Genomic DNA, 17,791 nt, shown 5'->3' on the forward strand with positions numbered 1-17,791 from the left:
AATGATAAACTATGCATGCAATGCGAAGCTTGGAGTTCTAATGATAAACTATGCATGCAATGCGAAGCTTGGGAGGAATATCTAACCAGATGGTAACTGGCTAGAGTATGAATAGAAAGACTAATATCAATTTGACACTAGGAAGACCACACCCAAAGAGTACAGAGAGAAAGTCACCCAGACGATGGTCACATGCTAAAGCTGTTCAGGAACTACACCCCACACAACTAGACAGAATTGTAGCCAGAATAAACATCTACTGAAATGGATCCCTTTCATTCGTCCTAGAAATAAAGCAGGTGCACAATATGATAATGCAGACCAGACCACACAGGAGGGTGTGAATGAAATGCCTCTGCCTTCAGAATTGCTACTCCATCTAGATCCAGGGGTGAAAACCACCACACAAAACGTGCCATCTCCAGACAGTACCAGAGAAAACCTGGGACTCATGACTTCACTTTTTCTTTATTAAAGACCAAGATGGAGGTGTGGAGAGAGGACCAGTCTGTCAAGAAAGGTAACTTGTTTTCCCGAAAAATGAGTTCAGATGGCTAGATCATGCAGAACTACTAGTGAGGTTTGAGGACGAGTTTCATTCTCATTTTAACTGGACAGATATCTGCTTAATACTAATGACAGCTACCACCCCTAACCTTAAAATCAACTAATTAGCCATATCTTATAATCTCAAAAGAAATGTATTATGTCACATAACCACAAAAATATTTGCAGACTCAATATCCTGGCCCCGTTCTTTGTGGGGCTGTTGTTACTCTGTTTTTCATGTGAAGCTTTGTCTGAGGAATGAGCAAACTGTCCTTGTCTGTTGACTTACACAGCTTCATTTATAGCATGGCGAGCAAGTGTTTGCTCCGTGTGTGGAAGGTCTCCCAGCTCCACAGCACCCACAGCCTCACTATTCTGAGCACTTCCGCTACAGCCTTGTTTCGGGCCATCCAGTTCTTCCTGGTGGTTTTTTTCACGGTTCTCAGTGGAATTAAGGGCTAAGAGCCTTTCCTTCTGGTTGTGTCTGAGGGAATGGACTCAGCCGAGAAGGACGGCACTAGCCTGGGTCAGAAGGTTCAGAATCAACAAGCTCTTTCTGTTGCTTTCTTGTTTCGCTCCCAGAAAATATAATTGGCTTTATTTGTGGCTTACTCTGCAGGGCAAGTCAGAATGTAGCAAAACTTATTTCTGATTAAGTTTCTGTTCCTTTAAAAATCTTAGTTAAGTCAAAATCTAAGGAATGTTCATGCAAAACTTTTCAAGGAAGGAGAGAAAAGGGACTTACTTTCTTCTTTCTTGCTAATTATGGCAGGCAGCGTGTAAATCTAGAAAACAAAGGATGCCAGTTAGTTACCAGGGTTAATGGTCCATACCGAAGATTGGCAAGGTGATGCTTACACTGAAAGAGAAACCATGGGCCTTGACTCAAGGTCCAGCAACTGTTTAAAAATTTTAGAAAATCTACTGCTGATTGACATTCTTGATTTTTGATTAATTGACATTGTAAAATGCAATACAGTAGAAATGAAAAACACCCAACGGAGAGCCAGATCTTCTATCATTCAGTATGATTCTTGTATGCTTAGACAAACTTTAAGCTAAAGTGCACTCCCAGTGCCTTGGCTCATGTGGTCATGGCCTGGAACAGGGTTAGAGCGAGGGCTCAGAGCACGCTGTGCCAGTGCCATCACTTGGGTTCTCTGCCAGCAACAGAATCTTCTCTAGTGACGGGACATAGTGTTTATTCTACGTGCTCTCGCTCTACAGACCCAGGAAGAGTGTTCACTAAGAAAGCAAATGGCTTAGAGACCTCTTTCTTACATAAATGCCCCTGGTGTTTGTGAGTAAATTACCACACAGACACCAAAATGACTATTAAAATCAGAATATGCACCAAATGTGGATGTCTCCCACCAAAGCTTTGCTAAGCTGTCATTTTTAGAAAATGGCCTGGACCAGAAGATGACTCCACACATATTCTTACTAGTAACCCAATAAGATGATGCAAGAAATACAGCCAAATGAATGATTATAAATATTATAAACCAACTTCAGGATTGCACATTAGTCTTAGAAATCTCCCTGAAAAACAAATTACAAGTAGGATTGCATGCCAATGGCTGAGTTGAGCCCAGGAAAGCAGGACAAACGGTTGTCCTCTGACCTGTTGCTCTGAAGTTCTCAGTTCTATTATGCACACCCAGAAAGCACAGGTAGAGGGAATCTGTGATTTTCGAGTGAACGGCAAATAAGAGGTGACATCACTGACTTACCGGTTCTTTTCCATCCATGGCCTCTAGCCAGAGTTTCCGGTTAGCTTCAGAGAAAGCCTGCAGTGTAATGATGCCATGCCTATGGACAGACAGACACTTGAGATGTGAAATTCATTCTACTGTGCCCTTCAGCATTTGTAAATTCTCAAGTCCTTGATAGTTACAAAGTCATAATTTGGAAAAGAAAAAATATGTAAAAGGTCAAAAGCAATGAAGAAAAGTGGAAACAGAACTAGAAAACTTTTTCCATGGATGTCTTTCAGAAAAGTCACTTTATACACTCACACACATACATGTATGCATGTATACATACATTTCATAGGTATACACAGATATATCCATATATGCATACATGCAGAGAAACATACACGTACATGCACTTATGCATACACATGCATGCATACACTCATGAACAAACACATGCATACACACTTTAAATTTAAATGATGACAGATAAGTCATGAAGGTGTAAGGAGTTAGTTCAAAGAATTTCTCCAGAAATGTAAAAAAAGAAAAAAAAATGGAAACGCATAGCCACTGATTTTCATAGCCACCTGAGATTCAGCAGGAGAGTGATTAAGTTCACGGCCCTAACTTGAGACCAGCTAGTCACTACCAACGATGTGAGGTGAAACCTCAGCTCATAACAAACCAATGATTAAATGCTCAGTGTTTCTCCACTTCATAATTGCACTGTTAAAATGAATTCCCTGAAGATGATGCTCAAGTTGTGCGTGCAAGTGTGTATCTGTACCTGCAAGGCCGAGGCCAGCCCAGCTTACACAACCAGGCTGACTCACTAACATTTGTCCCCAAATCTCTTCTATGCAGCCACTCTGAAATAGTTACTTAAAAATGTGTTTCCATATAAAAGAAGTGAGGATAATGTAAAATTTTATATAAAATTTCATATAAAAGAATTGATGTAGTCAATCTGAAAATTGTAAGGATCTGCAAACACTGGGAATTTTTCATTATTATTACAAAATTATGAAAAATAGAAAAGCTGATAACAAGTCATTCATCTTTCTTCTGTAGATATGAAAATATCTCATTAGAATGACAAGAAAGGAAAAATGTATATAAGGGCCCAGATAACCTGATGTGATCAAATTTATTTTGTTCATCTGGGACAAGTTCTATGTACACAAGGTATATTTCATACTTGTGATCCTCCTGCCTCACGTTTCGAGCGCTTGGATTAAAGATGTGCATCGTTGTGCAGAGCCTTGCTGAAGAGTTTTAAGTCAAAGTACCAATGACGCAATAAGTACCGACAGTCAGTGTTTGCTTATATTGTGTCCTGGGGTCTGTGTTTGTAAGAACACTTTATCATCTCATTAGCCCTCAGGGAACCCTGGAGGTGTAGACGTATTTTCCCGTTTTGGGGATAGAATGACAAAACCACAGAGTTTATGTCACTGTAAGCAGAATATGTGGAACTGTAACAGTGCCGTGCACACAGCAGGTCCCTAGGGGCACTGAACTTGGCTGGCTGTGGAGTCTGTGGTATTCCCTCTGGAGTCTTCTTATTCCTTCATAACAAGACCATCAGGCTTCTAATGATGGTGAAATGCTTGTTCTGAAGCCAGCGAACAATGCTGTGGGCTTCTCCCCTTTGCTGGGGCCCAGGCTGCTCCACCCTCTGCTCTAGTGTGCCAATTAAGCAAACTCTCCAGGTTCTTTGATGTGACTTTTTCCCAGCATAAGGTCTCAGGCCGCTTTTTTAAACATCACACAATGGAAAGGCTTTGAATAAATACGTGAAGAAGTGAAGTAAACGTGCTGATATCTTCCTTGCAAACACTCTATTGTTCCATGCTGTGCTGGTCTGAACTTAGAAACAGAAATTAAATAAAAACTACAAAGTGGAAAGCAATGCTCAAACCTTTCGACCACTTCTATGTCAAAGCAGAAGCGCTTGTCTATGGAATCTGTCTTTCGTCTGATACATGACTTTAATTTAAACATCTCTGGGGAGCTAGTAACGAGGCCATTCTGAAAAAAGAAAGGTACAGAGTTACTAACACAAGGGAGAGAGCTGAAGCACACTGATACAGAGTTGCCAAAAGGTTGCATAAAGGTTTAACTTCCTCTGCTTTTTAATGTCCCCGCTCATTGACGACATCCGAAGCCATTCCTTATTTATCCTCACTTGTTTTATTTAGAAGAAATCTATGCCAGGACTTCCGGTACTTTGGGGCACATTTACTCTGATGGCAACAGATGCTGACAGTGCATGCACTCTTAGGATACAGACAGACATGACATACAGTCACTGATCACCAGAGTTGCATGTTCAGTGCATGTGTTAGGATCCTGTCCTATGTCTCCATCAAAATCCCTATAATAAAATAAACATAAAATTCCCCAGGTGGTAAGAGGTTACTGCTATGGGTATGTATTTTTATACTGGAGGCTACACAACAGATCCAAGTCCCCAAAGAGCTTCCAGAACAATGGAGTTCACAGTGGTCATGCTGTTCAAAGAACAGGGGCCTACTCTCAGGAGTTCTCTTCTACACGGGAGATGCCTAGCTGCATTAGGGAGAAGTTTAGCCCAATGTCTGTTGACCCTGCTTGGCTGCAAACCTCACAGATTTGTTATCAGCATTTTGATTGGTCTGTATGCATTATTAAAACCCCAACTGTCACACAAGTTGAATTTCTGGCAATCACTACTCTAAGTGAGTCACAGCTCCGTGTGAATTGCGACCTAAGAACTCTGCAGGCGCTGCTATCCACAGCCTTTTGATCTGGTATGTTCCCATTTCTTTTGCATCTGTCCTTCACTTTGAGTTATTAGGCTCTGGTGGATGCCTGAGCACAATAAGTTTCAGCTAATATATCTTAATGTTTCTAGCTTTCATGATTTGCCACTGCCTTGCCCTACATTACAACCTGCCTAGGTGACTCATTTACTTTCTAGAAGCAACATTCTCATCTGTTAAAATAAGATTGGAACAAGTTATTTTTGGAAAAAAAAATCTACCTCCAGAGTTAGATCTTAGCGCATGACCAAATTAGCTAATTCACAAGATCAGTCATTACCCACGTAAATTAACAAATAGATAAATGGAGAGATGATAGATTGATAGATGATAGATAGATAGATAGATAGATAGATAGATAGATAGATAGATGATAGATAGATAGATAGATAAATGATAGATAGGTAGATAAATAATACATAGATGAATAGATAGATAGATAGATAGATAGATAGATAGATAGATAGATAGATAGATAGATAGATGGGAAGAGAAGAAAGGAAGAGAGACAGAGTGAGTTACACCCTATATGTAATGAAGACTGTACCACTTTATCAAATGAGGTGCATTATGTCTCATAATGGTGGCTAGCCATGAGACACATTTAGCAACAAACTTACTTTTGGGGTAAGTGAGCCTTGATTGGTTTCTTTGAGAAATGTGAGTTCCTAGGCTGTTAGAGGCAAGGGCACACAGGGGCAGTTGGAGGACTAGCTGGGACAGAATGCAGCATCCCTGAGCCAAGATGGGCATAGCCACTGTCAATTGACAATCAACCCATAGCACAGATCCCTGTTTCTGAAGCCAGAGATATAGGAGGGTCAACTACTGAAGGATTCCTATCTGTAACTTTTTCTAAATATATGATGGATGGCCCCAGTTCAAGAAAAACATTGCCCATTCATTTTTATGTCATGAAGGTCACTAAACTTTTTTAAACAAAACTTTCAATTACTAAAAATGTGTGACATTAGTAGGGACAGGAATCAGAGGTGACACTTTAACTCCCATTCCTTAAATCATAAGGTCCATTTGAAAAGGCGAGATCTCACTCACCATCTTCCCACCGGCTTTCACTTCCGATACGCTCATTGTGAACATTTTGCTTCCTTTGTCATAAGTGCAGTAATGTTTAATCCATGTGAAACCCAGAGGTCCTAATGCAGGAGACAAAAAACACTTCAAATTCAGATACATGTTTTGTACCTAAGTGTGCACATGCACACCCTGGCACATGGAGAGTGTCCACACGTCAGCGTAGCTGAGACGTTCACTGTGAAGAAGGCCAGTATGAGCAAAGGTGACTGAGGACAGCATCATGCAATCAAATCAATGGCTTTTCTCAAGCTCTGGGAGACTATGGAAGCCCGCAAGTGAGCCCATATATAAACTTCAGTTATTGTAATTGTGTCTATAAATATGGAATCTGGTAAGGAGATCTGTTCAACTATGGACAGAAAATATTTGAAAAATCAATTACATCAACAGTGAGCATATGCAACTGTTTTTGGAGATGGGTCTTGTTTTGAAGTTAAGACTATCCTCAAACTTACCATGTAGCCAAGGCCAGCCTAGAGCTCAAGATCATCCTGTCCTAAGTTCCCAGGGGCTGGGATCAGAGGTGTGTGCCCCACTCCTGGCAGCTGATGAGACTCAGTGTGGCCTGACACATACTGTCTCTCAGTGAGCAGTTAACAAGTAAACTACAGGTGGATGATCCTCTGCTCTGGCTTTGCTGACCATGGAACTGCATCCTCTTATGGTTGCTGTAAGAGAAACAAGCTCATGGCCAGGGATGGAGCTCAGAGGGCAGGTGCAGGAGAGCACCAGATGGCATGCTGCTCCAGGGGAGCTGACGTGGCGCTCCAGGGCTGGAACGGCAGCACTTAGGAGGCAGAGGCAAGAGGGGAAGTTCAAGGTCACTGTTTGCTACATAACAGGGTCACGTGGGCTACAAGACATCTTATCTTTTTTTAAAAAAAATCTAAGTATTTTTAAAATAAAATTCTCCTATTTGTATTATTTATAGTACAAAATACATATACTTGTAATGTACAGTTTTGTTTCCCCCATAAGCATGGTCCCTTTCTCACAGCACAGCACAGCATAGCACAGCACAGCACATTGTGCTGTGGGCTAGTATTTTCCTGAAGAACTTGCTCCTGCATCTGCAGTGGGATGTAGCCTTCATTCTGTCTGTCACTGACAAAGCAGAGGAGCTTGCATTTACCTGGAGAAGTCAGATGTCCTGAACCCAAATGTCATGTTGGGTTGAATGGGTTGAAAAGAGAGCTCTCTTTCTCGTTTCTTCAGCTAGTGCTCCACCCACGTAACACAGTGGTCACTTAGCCCTCTCTATGCAATATGTGACTGCTGGCTTGACTTCAGAAATTTCACTCAAAAGCAAGCAATTAAAATAGAAAGTGGCACCTTGAGATGGTATTCCATGAGCTGCTGGGTTTCTTCTTCATTAGTTAAAGTGTCCTTGTGTCAGCTCTAACTTGGGCTGATACCTACGCTACTTCAGATGTTAAGGTGACGGTGCACACTCACTTTACAATCACAAGGGATTACAGCAATTAACTCCAGTTCTGATCCAGGACCTCTGAGCACTACAGTAACACTCGATACTCTGTATCATGTAATGCAGACTACTTATCAGTCAAGAGAGATGATTGAGACATGGCTGATGCAAACTGGCAGCGACTTTATTACTTAGGAGGCCACGGATGATGTAGGTTCAATTGCTATTTTAAAATGAAGATGCCAGCATGCTCTAATGATATTTTAGACTGAAAATGCCTATTTTCCCTGCCTTGTCTTAAATTTGAAACCTCCTGCACATCGTGGTGGCATTTGCTGTTCACCTTGTCCTTTACAGTTTGCTGGCAACTGTGTGGGAAATGGTCTTTGTGGGAAATCCACTTAAAAACTCCTTTTGGTGTCTACAAATTTAAAATTGATTACAGCTCCAAAGCACAGGACAAAAGAAGCTCAACTATACCATCTAGTGACCACAGACAGCTGTGACAGATACTGTCACATTCAGGGACACCTACGACATACCCTTTCCCCAAAACCTTCAAGCTAGACGTTACAAAAGAGGAACATTTAGGCATCTAAGAAAAGCAAGCCTGCAAGGCATTCGGTGCTCTTTTTAAAGGAAGAATGCTCTAAATTGTTTTTATTATTTTGTTTTTTAAAAGGAGCTGTTTTCCCGTAACATACTCTGATCATGGTTTCCCTTCTCCCACCTCCTTAGATACTCCCCACCTCCCCGCCATTCCCACTCCATATCTTTTCCTTCCTTCCTTCCTTCCTTCCTTCCTTCCTTCCTTCCTTCCTTCCTTCCTTCCTTCCTTCCTTCCTTCTTTCTTTCTCTTAAAAAGACAAATGAAAAACAAACAAACAAGAATAAAACAGAACAAATTACCAGAAAGAAAAGAATAAAGTGTATAAGAAATATAGAAATGCACACACACACACACACACACACACACACACACACACACACACTCTATAAAAGCTCAAGCTCAAAAAATTATAAGACACAAAGAAAAGGCCAGTAAGAATAGCTGGCCATCTACTGCTGGGCCATGAGGGCTACCCTTGAAAGTGACTTATGGGCCCAGTGAGACACATCGGAGAAACTAACTTTTCATTTGCAAGCAGGTATCAGCTGAAGGTAGCTTACTGGTTGAGAATGGGAGCTTGCACCTGCTTCCCCATGGCAGCACTGGGACCCCATCTGGCTTGGACTTCTGCAGGCCCTGCGCATGATGCCACGGGGCCTGTGAGTTCATGTGTGTGCATCAATCCTGCTGTGCCCAAAGACCTTGTTCCTTAATGTCTTCCATGACCAGGGGCTCTCACCAGCTTTCCGGTCCTCTTCTACACAGTGCCCTGAGCTCTGGAAGGAGCTCGTAGACACATCCCCTTAGGACTGAGTATTCCAAGGTCTCTCTCTCGGCTCATTTTCCAGTTGTGGGTCTCTGTATTTCTTCCTTCTGCTACGGAGGAAGCTTCTCTGAGGATGACCGAATGAGACACTCTTCTCTGAGTATGTTTGGCTTCAGCTTTGGTTTCTGTTGTTTGTTTTGATTGTGTTTAGGACAGTTGTGACTTGGAAAGCCCTCCTGCCTGCAGTTATGTCTACAAAGCACTTGTTGCTCAGTGTCACAAGCCCTCCCCTTTGATTAAATCCATTCTCAATACAAACGTGAAGTCCTCTCAACTGACTGCAAATCCGAGAGACTTAGAATAAATATCCCCAAGGGTTAGGTTGCCCCAAGGCAAATACATACTCCATGTTCTAGGAACCAGCAGATTGATCATTTCTATATTCTAGAGGCTCGAAGCTACGTCTTATGCTATAAAATATCTGTAAAGTCATCAGGATTTTTCACCTCAGAACAGAAAGGGACAGTTAATGAGAGGGACAGCTCTAGCTCCTCACTTGAGCCTACAGCCCTTATCCATCTTTACTGTGACCAAAGTCAGGCTAGCCAAGTCTGTCAATCAAACTGGCATGTGCTTGCATGCCAACTCTCCAACAACTGGGCACAACCTGAGCATCCCAGAAACAAGTATCCTCAGCATGCTAGTGACCACGCTGCGAATGTACATTAAATACCTTCACAGTCAACGCAACAGCTCCGGGTTCCCCATCACAAACCCTTCCACTACATTATTTTGCCAACTAAAGCAACCTTTGCCCCCTGCACTAGCATGGACATTTTGCAGCATGCCCATCTGAGTATCTTTTTTTTTTTCAGACTGAGTGCATTTTATTTTCACACACTTGTACAATCACAGGTCCATCAAGATGGAGATTGAGTAAGCTTATATTGTTTCATCTTGTTCTGGGCATTGAAGTTTCAGTTTTTGTTTTAATAACCATGAAAATGTGTTTTATGAAACTATTTATACCTCTCGACAGACAAATTTTCTCCAGAACTAGGTTTGGTATAGACTTGAATTTACATAATCTTTTCATTTGTATGGCATGAAGGCTTTGTAAAGCTCTGCTCAAAGAGTGTAAACACTACCCAGGTATTCTCAATTTCACGTGTAAATTCTATTGTCTGTTTTCGGTGTCTTTGATATTAATGGATGAGAATATTTTTCATTAGGTTTATTTTTTTCCTAAGTTCTATTGGTGTTTGTTTTTTTTCCTTTTGCTTTTAAAGGATTAGCAAAACCTACAAATGTATTTTATAAATAAGCAAATTTGTAAATTTTCTTGAACTCCGAGTATCTTACAGTGTCAAGGGGCAAGAAAAGTACAAGAAACAAGAACAAAAATTTCAGAGCTTTGGTGGCAATTTGTCATTGCTGCAAAATCTAGACATGCAGTTTTCTACCTTCCAAAGCCATATAGGGATTCATGAGGCTGGAAAGAACAGCCCGTTCACCTCTAATGTGAGAGTGGCACTCTGGCACACATCTGACTTGAAACTGAGATTATTTAGCCAAAATGGTCAAAGTGGTTTCATTTAATGATAGCACATGGAAAGGACCCCACTCACCCACCCCAATCACAATCACGTATGGACGGATTTATGCTAATTTTGTGGGAAAGCATTCTGAGCAGGAGGCCAAATGACAGTGCTCTGCCGGCCTGCTATTTGCTTTCTCACTCAGGAAGCAAAGTGCCGCTGAGAAGGGGTCTAAGTGCCAGCTCTGTTTCTGAAACCGGCAGACCCAGCATTCAGTGTAATGATTCTGCCTAGTGAAAAGCTGGCACTACAGCCACCAGGATGATTCATTCTGACAAGGCCTTTGATTGTCAATTTCCTATGGAACACGAAATTGAGATGGGTTACCACAATTAAATTCTACAGCTGAACTCAGCACTGTTTCCATTGGAGATCCTGTGCTAAAATTTGAAGACTTTCTCTCTTTGGTGGTGGTGGACAGAATACGGTCTAACATTCTGTAGAGATTCAGTCTTCCTTATGAAACCATGATGACGCTTTCAAGTAACCAAAGTATGGGATATAGACACAGCTTGCTGGATGATATGACACACCAGATTCAGGCCCAGCTAGATGGCTCAGCAGGTAAAAGTGTCAGCTGCCAAGGCTTACAACCACAGTTCTCCACAGTCTTCCTGGGACCAACATGGTGGAAGGAGATCCCACAAGTTGTCTTCTGACATGCACATAGTACAGTGTACAGGCACACACACACACACACACACACACACACACACACACACACACACACACACACTTTTTAAAGAGGGAGTAGGGTAGTAAGGGGTACAGTAATGACTCAGGAGTTAAAGTATCTACTATACAAGTATGAAGACTTGAGTTTGGGTCTCTAGAACCCAAGTGAACTGCCAGGAGAGTGCGGAGACCCTCCTGTAACGCTAGCTGCAGACAGCAGAGATGGGGAGTCCGCAGACCAAGCTGACCATGATGGCTAGTCTTGGTTGTCAACTCGACTACATCTGGAATCAGCTAAAATCCAAGCAACTGTGTACATCTGATTGGACCATTTGATGTGGGAAGAGCCACCTTAAATCTGGACCATGCAAAGGTCATGGCACCTTATATAAAGGACGTGGAAGAAGGCAGCTTGCTTTCTTTGCCTACTTGCCATTACGCTCACTGCCAAGTTCATTCCTATTTCCTTGGGAGTCCAGCATATACCGAAACCCAGCTGAGACATCAAGCTTTGTAGACTGAACAACTATAGAACTCTTGGACTTTTAACTGGGAGCCAGTCAATGTTGGAATAGACAGACCACAGTCTGTAAGTCACTCTAATAAATCCATCAGTACTGTTTTTCTAGAGCCCTGACTAATACAGTAGCTAGCAAGACTAGCCCTGCTGGAGAGCTCTGGGCTTGACTGACAGACCCTGCATCAGTGGAAAGATAGGGTGGTATGGGGCATGATTTCTGACATCAATCTCTATACACGTAAGTGATTGTGTATGTACACAACCACACATGTACAATCAAACATGCATGCACACACATGGACCCTACACACATGGAAAAGGAAAAGGAAAGTAAGAAACACCACAAATTGGTCTCTGGACTCACTTTTCTCCTGGACATAAAGATAGCCCTCCATGGTCCACTGGCTGGGTGGTCTGTAATCCTGGTTGGCCGATTTCATCCGCTGCATCAATCTCTCTACCTCTTGTCGAGTACTTTCAAAGTTATTCCTTGTCTGAAGGGGAGGAAAAGAACAAACTTGCTGAACATTTTGCACCACATCTGTGGAACTTCTCAACTGAAATCTCAAAACTGCAAAGCTGTCAGCGTGACCTTGATCCTTTGCTTCTAGTCAGCATAAAGGGACTCTGCAGTGCTGAGCCGTGCATTGGCTTTGAGTCCGTTTAGTGGAAACATTCCCAGAGAACCGTCTACATTTTTCTCTGATGCTCCTTGTGATTATGTGAGAGATTTTTCTGCCTTCATACTCCCTGGTGAACTATAGCAACTGAAATTATTGAGCATATACTAGCTTCAGATAGCTAAGGTTGAAAGTAGATACATAAGACTTTAATCTCTTTTGAAGAAGAAAAAAAGAAGAAGCTTTTGATATATGTGACAAAGAATAAATTTTTTTCAATCCCCTCTTTTCCCAAAGGCTCGTTTTTATTTTCATGTTTTATGATTGTTTAAGAATTAAATAAAATCACTTGGTTGTAATGAACTCACAAATAAATACATCACTTGGGTAGGTTAAGGTGGTTACTCAAACAAGCTCAGTCCCAGTCCGCATCTAGCTGGAAGGTTTTTTGAAAAGACATCACACTGTTTGGATTTTGGAAGGACTATCACAGTTGTTGGAAGGCTGCTGTAAAATGTATCCATAAGAAAACCAAATTCCTGCCTCTTTTGAGACTAATAGTTCATACACTTGATAATAAGCTTGGATAAGCTGTAGAAAAAAATAAGATTTTCTTCAAAATAATCTGTTTTACATGTAAAACACATCAACATAACAAAGTGTGTCTGAAAACATAAAACCACAGCTTACCCCAAGAACTCTCTATGGTCCACAGAGATGTTAACCTTAAAGTAGATTAGGGTCTTTTTCTGGGGACTGTCTTGTTGTTTTTTTCTTTAAAGCATAAGAATTGTTTATTTTAAGTACTTCCTTTTTCCTTTTCGAATTGTGGTAATTGAAACTAATACAGAAACAACTTATAAAACCTCTCTGGTGCCTGTAATTTCCCTGTTTAATCTTTACTGAAGACAGACAACTGCCTTCCACATTGTAAAAACAGTGCAAATGAGTTAAAGGTGAAATCATTCCCACTAGGGAATCCCAGTTAAGTAAAAGCTGAAACTCAAACATGATTAGAAAAATCCAATTGCTGGTTCTTCAGGGACACACTAGCTCAGTAGCGCAGTCACTAGTCTCAAAGAAAAGAAGACCCAGCACGCAGAAACACGCCTTTACAGAAGGTGGAGTGAAGGTTTCCTTCATTAGTATGGCTATGGCTAGCCAGTGACTAAAGACTCAGCATTAGGACTTCATTCTTCCCCAGGCTTGGCAACGGCACAAATGTGCTGAGCAATAGTGGCAGTGTCACTCTGTGTCCAGAGACTGACAGAACCAAAGGGCTTCGCAAAGCGAGATGGTAGAAATGGACATCCTGTGAGCAACTCGTACCTGTTCTTTAATGCAGTGCTTCTGATTGCATTTAAACTTACCTGCCAGCAATCAGTGGCACCTGTTTTACATATGATTTCACAGATATGAGGCAAGAGGATGTGAAGGCTTGGACCTTCATTTTGAAAATGAACAAATACTGCCTTCCACCAAGTGAGACTTGCTTAAATCCAAGCTGTCCCTCCTCTGCTCCCAGCTTTGAGGATATGTCACAGATAAAAGGGAAGCACACTGTGGGTACCTGTGATGTTTTGATATCTGTATATATTGTAAAATCGTTTCTATAACCTGGTTAAATAATGTATGCAATCACTACGTGTATTTCCTGTTGTTGTTTGTGTGTGGTGAGGAACGTACAGAAACTCACATCTGTAACACTGAATTGGTTAGACTGGACACAGCGCCTGGGAACCCCAGACTACTCATCCTGTGTCACCCACTAAACTAACAAGAATGCCAGGTGACTCAGGGTCCTCCTCCTTGGTAACATTTACTTATATAAAATGCAGTCATATACATTTTTCTAACATAAATCAGTTCTTCTCTTACATATGTTCAACTTGTCATGTCACTAGGAAATAAATGATGAGGACATCTATGAAGTGGACTTGCAGTTCACCGTATTTAGACAAAGTCTGACTTGGCTCTGAGTCACTCTGAGGCCGTTGCTAAGGCATGACGGGAGGGCAGGTACATTCTTACATTCTGCAAGTTGAACTGCAGCTGTTGCTTGTATGGTGCAAATTCCTGGGCGAGTTCATATCCCTCGTGGTAAAACGTAAACAAACCCTGAAGGAAGGACAAAAGCTGCAAAGATAAAAACATACACAAAATCATAAAAGTCTGCTTTGTCATATATGAAAAGATCATTCAATATTAAATATCATAAAAATATATCTCACTCTAATTTCTCAGAGTAACGAATTTCCATCAATGCATTTGGCCAGGGAATCATGACTATGGGTCAGAACACAGAGTGTTGCCCTTTTGTCTCGTGTCTCTGTCTGGTCATGAACAGGTGAACGGTTCTGCCACAGACAAACCATGAAAAACCACCGAGGCCTCTAAGGGGGATCATGGATAGTCAGGAAGGGTCTCTAGCCAAAACAGAAGATGTACAGGGATTAGAGAAAGAGCAGAAAGTCACAGGCAGCAGCAGGTCAAGGCAAGCAACAGTTTGTCCAGAGGGAGACAAAAGACACCACAAGGTGGCAGCACAGATCCTGGAATTGGCTAGAGAAGGTTTTTAGCAAGAAGAACTCAAAGTTGGTAGAGTTGAGCCAAAACATGGAATCACATTATCTTTCCCACCTTGAGTAAAATCTCCAGAAAAGAAATGCCATATTTCTAGCCTTGGAATAAAAAATGTATTAGTGTTTAATTGCTATGCATTTGCATCTGTTATGAAGGCTTATAAAATAATGGGATAGGTCTGTTTATATAATAAGTGTATCAAAAAAAAGAATTGATTTGATATTTAATGTGACTCACTGTAATCTTATTCTACACCTTGACCACTAACTCAGTCAGCCCAGTTTCTTAATGCAACAAACTGAAACACATTTTCAAAATACTTATATGCTCTTATTTATTATCTTCAAATTAAAAGTGAAAGGCAATTTGAAAGCATTTTCATCTGTGAGCAGCTTCTTCCTGGCTGCTCTGGCTGCGGAGGCAGGAGCACCTCACCGAGCGCCATCCTGTATGTGTGTTGAGATTGTCAATACCTGAGAGCCGGTTCTACTGGAAAATGATGATGTCATGGTTTTCTTTCAACATATATAGAGTTATGTTCATTTCAAAGAGTCTCACACTTTCTAAATGTTTTCTAAAGTTGTTACTTTTTTTCATTTAATTTTAATCTTCAGTTTAGAGCAAATTGGAACTTAAAACTGGATTTTAAACACTTTCGGGTAGGCTCTGAATGAGTAGCTCGAGGCTTCTTCAAAGGTAAAACATTAAAATCTTTCTGAAGCACACAGCTAACGTGCGTGCTAGCCATGGGACAGCCTAGGAAGTCATTAGAGGAGCGCTTTCTCTGCTGCATCTGTGATTATCCCATGACAAAACTGTCTCACTGTGAACTAGATGTCAAAGGGGCAAGCGTTATTTTAAAGCCATCATGAGCCACCAAGTTAATTAAATTAACAGGAAAGATATTTTAAACACATTGCAATACGTCTACAAAATAGCTTATACACCCAAATCAACTTTTCTAATATTCTGACTGCTTTGAATATGGGGGGGGAACACTTGTGTCAGAAATATGAATTTGTCAATTGGTGGAGTGTTATCGTCAGGTCAGATGAATCCATGATGTATGTGTGTTCGTGGTATCTGGCTTGAGACTCTGGCCTTCAGTTACATTAAGTATTAAAATATTAGATACCTACAGAAAGTGTCAGGTGTCCACAACAACTACCTTAAACACCCCTTCCCACAGAGAAAAAGACGTCTGATGTCTGCCAAGTCACTCATTCTATGTGAGTTCTCTGATGCTCTCATCTGAAAGTAATTGGACAGACACTGTAGTGAACCAGCATTCTCTACTGAGACCCGTTTGTGAACTATACTTATACTTTGAAACTCAAGGTCCTGGCACCTGGGTCTCACAAAGGCTGTCTCTATCCAGCGCTGCTGAGGCAGTGGCTGCAGCTTGGCTCTCTATCCAGCACTGCTGAGGCAGCAGCTGCAGCGCGGCTCTGTATCCACCGCTTCTGAGGCAGTGGCTGCAGCGCAGCTATCTATCCAGCACTGCTGAGGCAATGGCTGCAGCTTGGCTCTGTATCCAGCGCTGCTGAGGCAGCAGCTGCAGTGCGGCTCTGTATCCAGCACTGCTGAGACAGCAGCTGCAGCGCGGCTCTGTATCCAGCGCTGCTGAGGCAGTGGCTGCAGTGCAGACAGAAACCCATGTGCCAGTCTCGTCAGTGGGCTGTAGACCCACTAAGTGCGAGGAGTCCATTTCCTGTCACAATGAACACCAAGCACTCTATAGGGAAGGCACAGTTTTATTGAAGTACAAAAAATTACACACCAGAGTCTGGAGAGATGGCTCAGCAGGTAAGAGCACTAGCTCTTCTTGCAGAAAACCTGGATACTAGATGGTAGCTTATAACCCTCTGCGATTCCAGTTCCAGGGATCTGACGCCCTCTTCTTGCCTCTGGGTATTAAGTGCACATATGGTGCAATATGTACATGCAGGCAAAAGTCATACACACAAAATAAAATAAATTAGTCCAAATAAACAACACCACACCACGAGCTGTTACCGTCTCCCTCTGAAGTACATTGCTTTGACAGAACCTTGGAGGGAGAGGCGCAGCCCAGACGCTGTGGAGAGGCGCGGCGCAGAAGCTAGATGGTCCAAGCATGAAACAGTGAAGCCCACACTGTGAGCAGATCATCCCACTACAGTTGAGCCAAGTGCAAGACACAATCAGGAATAGGCTTTCGGGGACCAGGGCAGCGGCAGGCTCAAGAGGCGGGACGGGCGCGCAGATCTCCCCACTACAATTAAATCAAAGAGTTAGGCCTTTTGTTGGCGAGGTCACTGGCAAACAGGGAGACTGGTCCTGTTCCTGAAGACCCTTCTGAGGGGTGAGAGGGTTCTTGGCAAGCGGCAGGAGCCAGGAAATAGAGCGAGGGCATTTTGTAAGCGGAGCCCTTGGCCAGCAGGGAAACCTGATCCGTTTTTAAAAGACTCATTAGGTAGGATCAATAGGAGGAGATGGGCAGGCGCCAAGGCAAGAATTCACCCAACAACCTGAAAAACAACAAGAAAACACCAGAACCCAATGATCTTACAACAGAAGGACTTGAACACCCTAACACAGAAGAAGTGGAAAAAAATTGACTTTATGAAAGCAATAGAGTCCCTTAAACAACATGTAAAAAACGCCCTTATAGAAATGGATGGGAAGTATAACAAAAAGTTTGAAGAAATGAGTAAATAAGTACATGATACCCTGGGAAACCAAGAAAAAAACGAACAAACAGGTAATGGAAACAGTTCAAGAATTGAAAACTGAAATGAAGGCAAGGAAGAAAACACAAACTGACCAGCTGGATATGGAAAATCTAGGTCAACGAGCAGAG

The 17,791-nt window shown here is 42.0% G+C and overlaps 1 protein-coding gene across 1 annotated transcript in view; it reads right to left on the bottom strand.

The window, feature by feature from the left end:
- Arhgap42 (Rho GTPase activating protein 42) overlaps positions 1 to 17,791 on the bottom strand; it is a 224,432-nt gene that overhangs the window by 28,924 nt on the left and 177,717 nt on the right. The window contains exons 7-12 of the mRNA XM_005346793.3: positions 14,398 to 14,502; positions 12,111 to 12,240; positions 6,110 to 6,210; positions 4,171 to 4,280; positions 2,283 to 2,361; positions 1,295 to 1,334 (exon numbers count right to left, since the gene is read on the bottom strand). Of these exons, the coding sequence (XP_005346850.1) occupies positions 1,295 to 1,334; positions 2,283 to 2,361; positions 4,171 to 4,280; positions 6,110 to 6,210; positions 12,111 to 12,240; positions 14,398 to 14,502 (565 nt within the window). The remainder of the gene's footprint in view (positions 1 to 1,294; positions 1,335 to 2,282; positions 2,362 to 4,170; positions 4,281 to 6,109; positions 6,211 to 12,110; positions 12,241 to 14,397; positions 14,503 to 17,791) is intronic.

Source organism: Microtus ochrogaster, chromosome 5, assembly GCF_000317375.1.
Source record: "Microtus ochrogaster isolate Prairie Vole_2 chromosome 5, MicOch1.0, whole genome shotgun sequence".
In the NCBI taxonomy this organism is placed as follows: Eukaryota; Metazoa; Chordata; class Mammalia; order Rodentia; family Cricetidae; genus Microtus; species Microtus ochrogaster.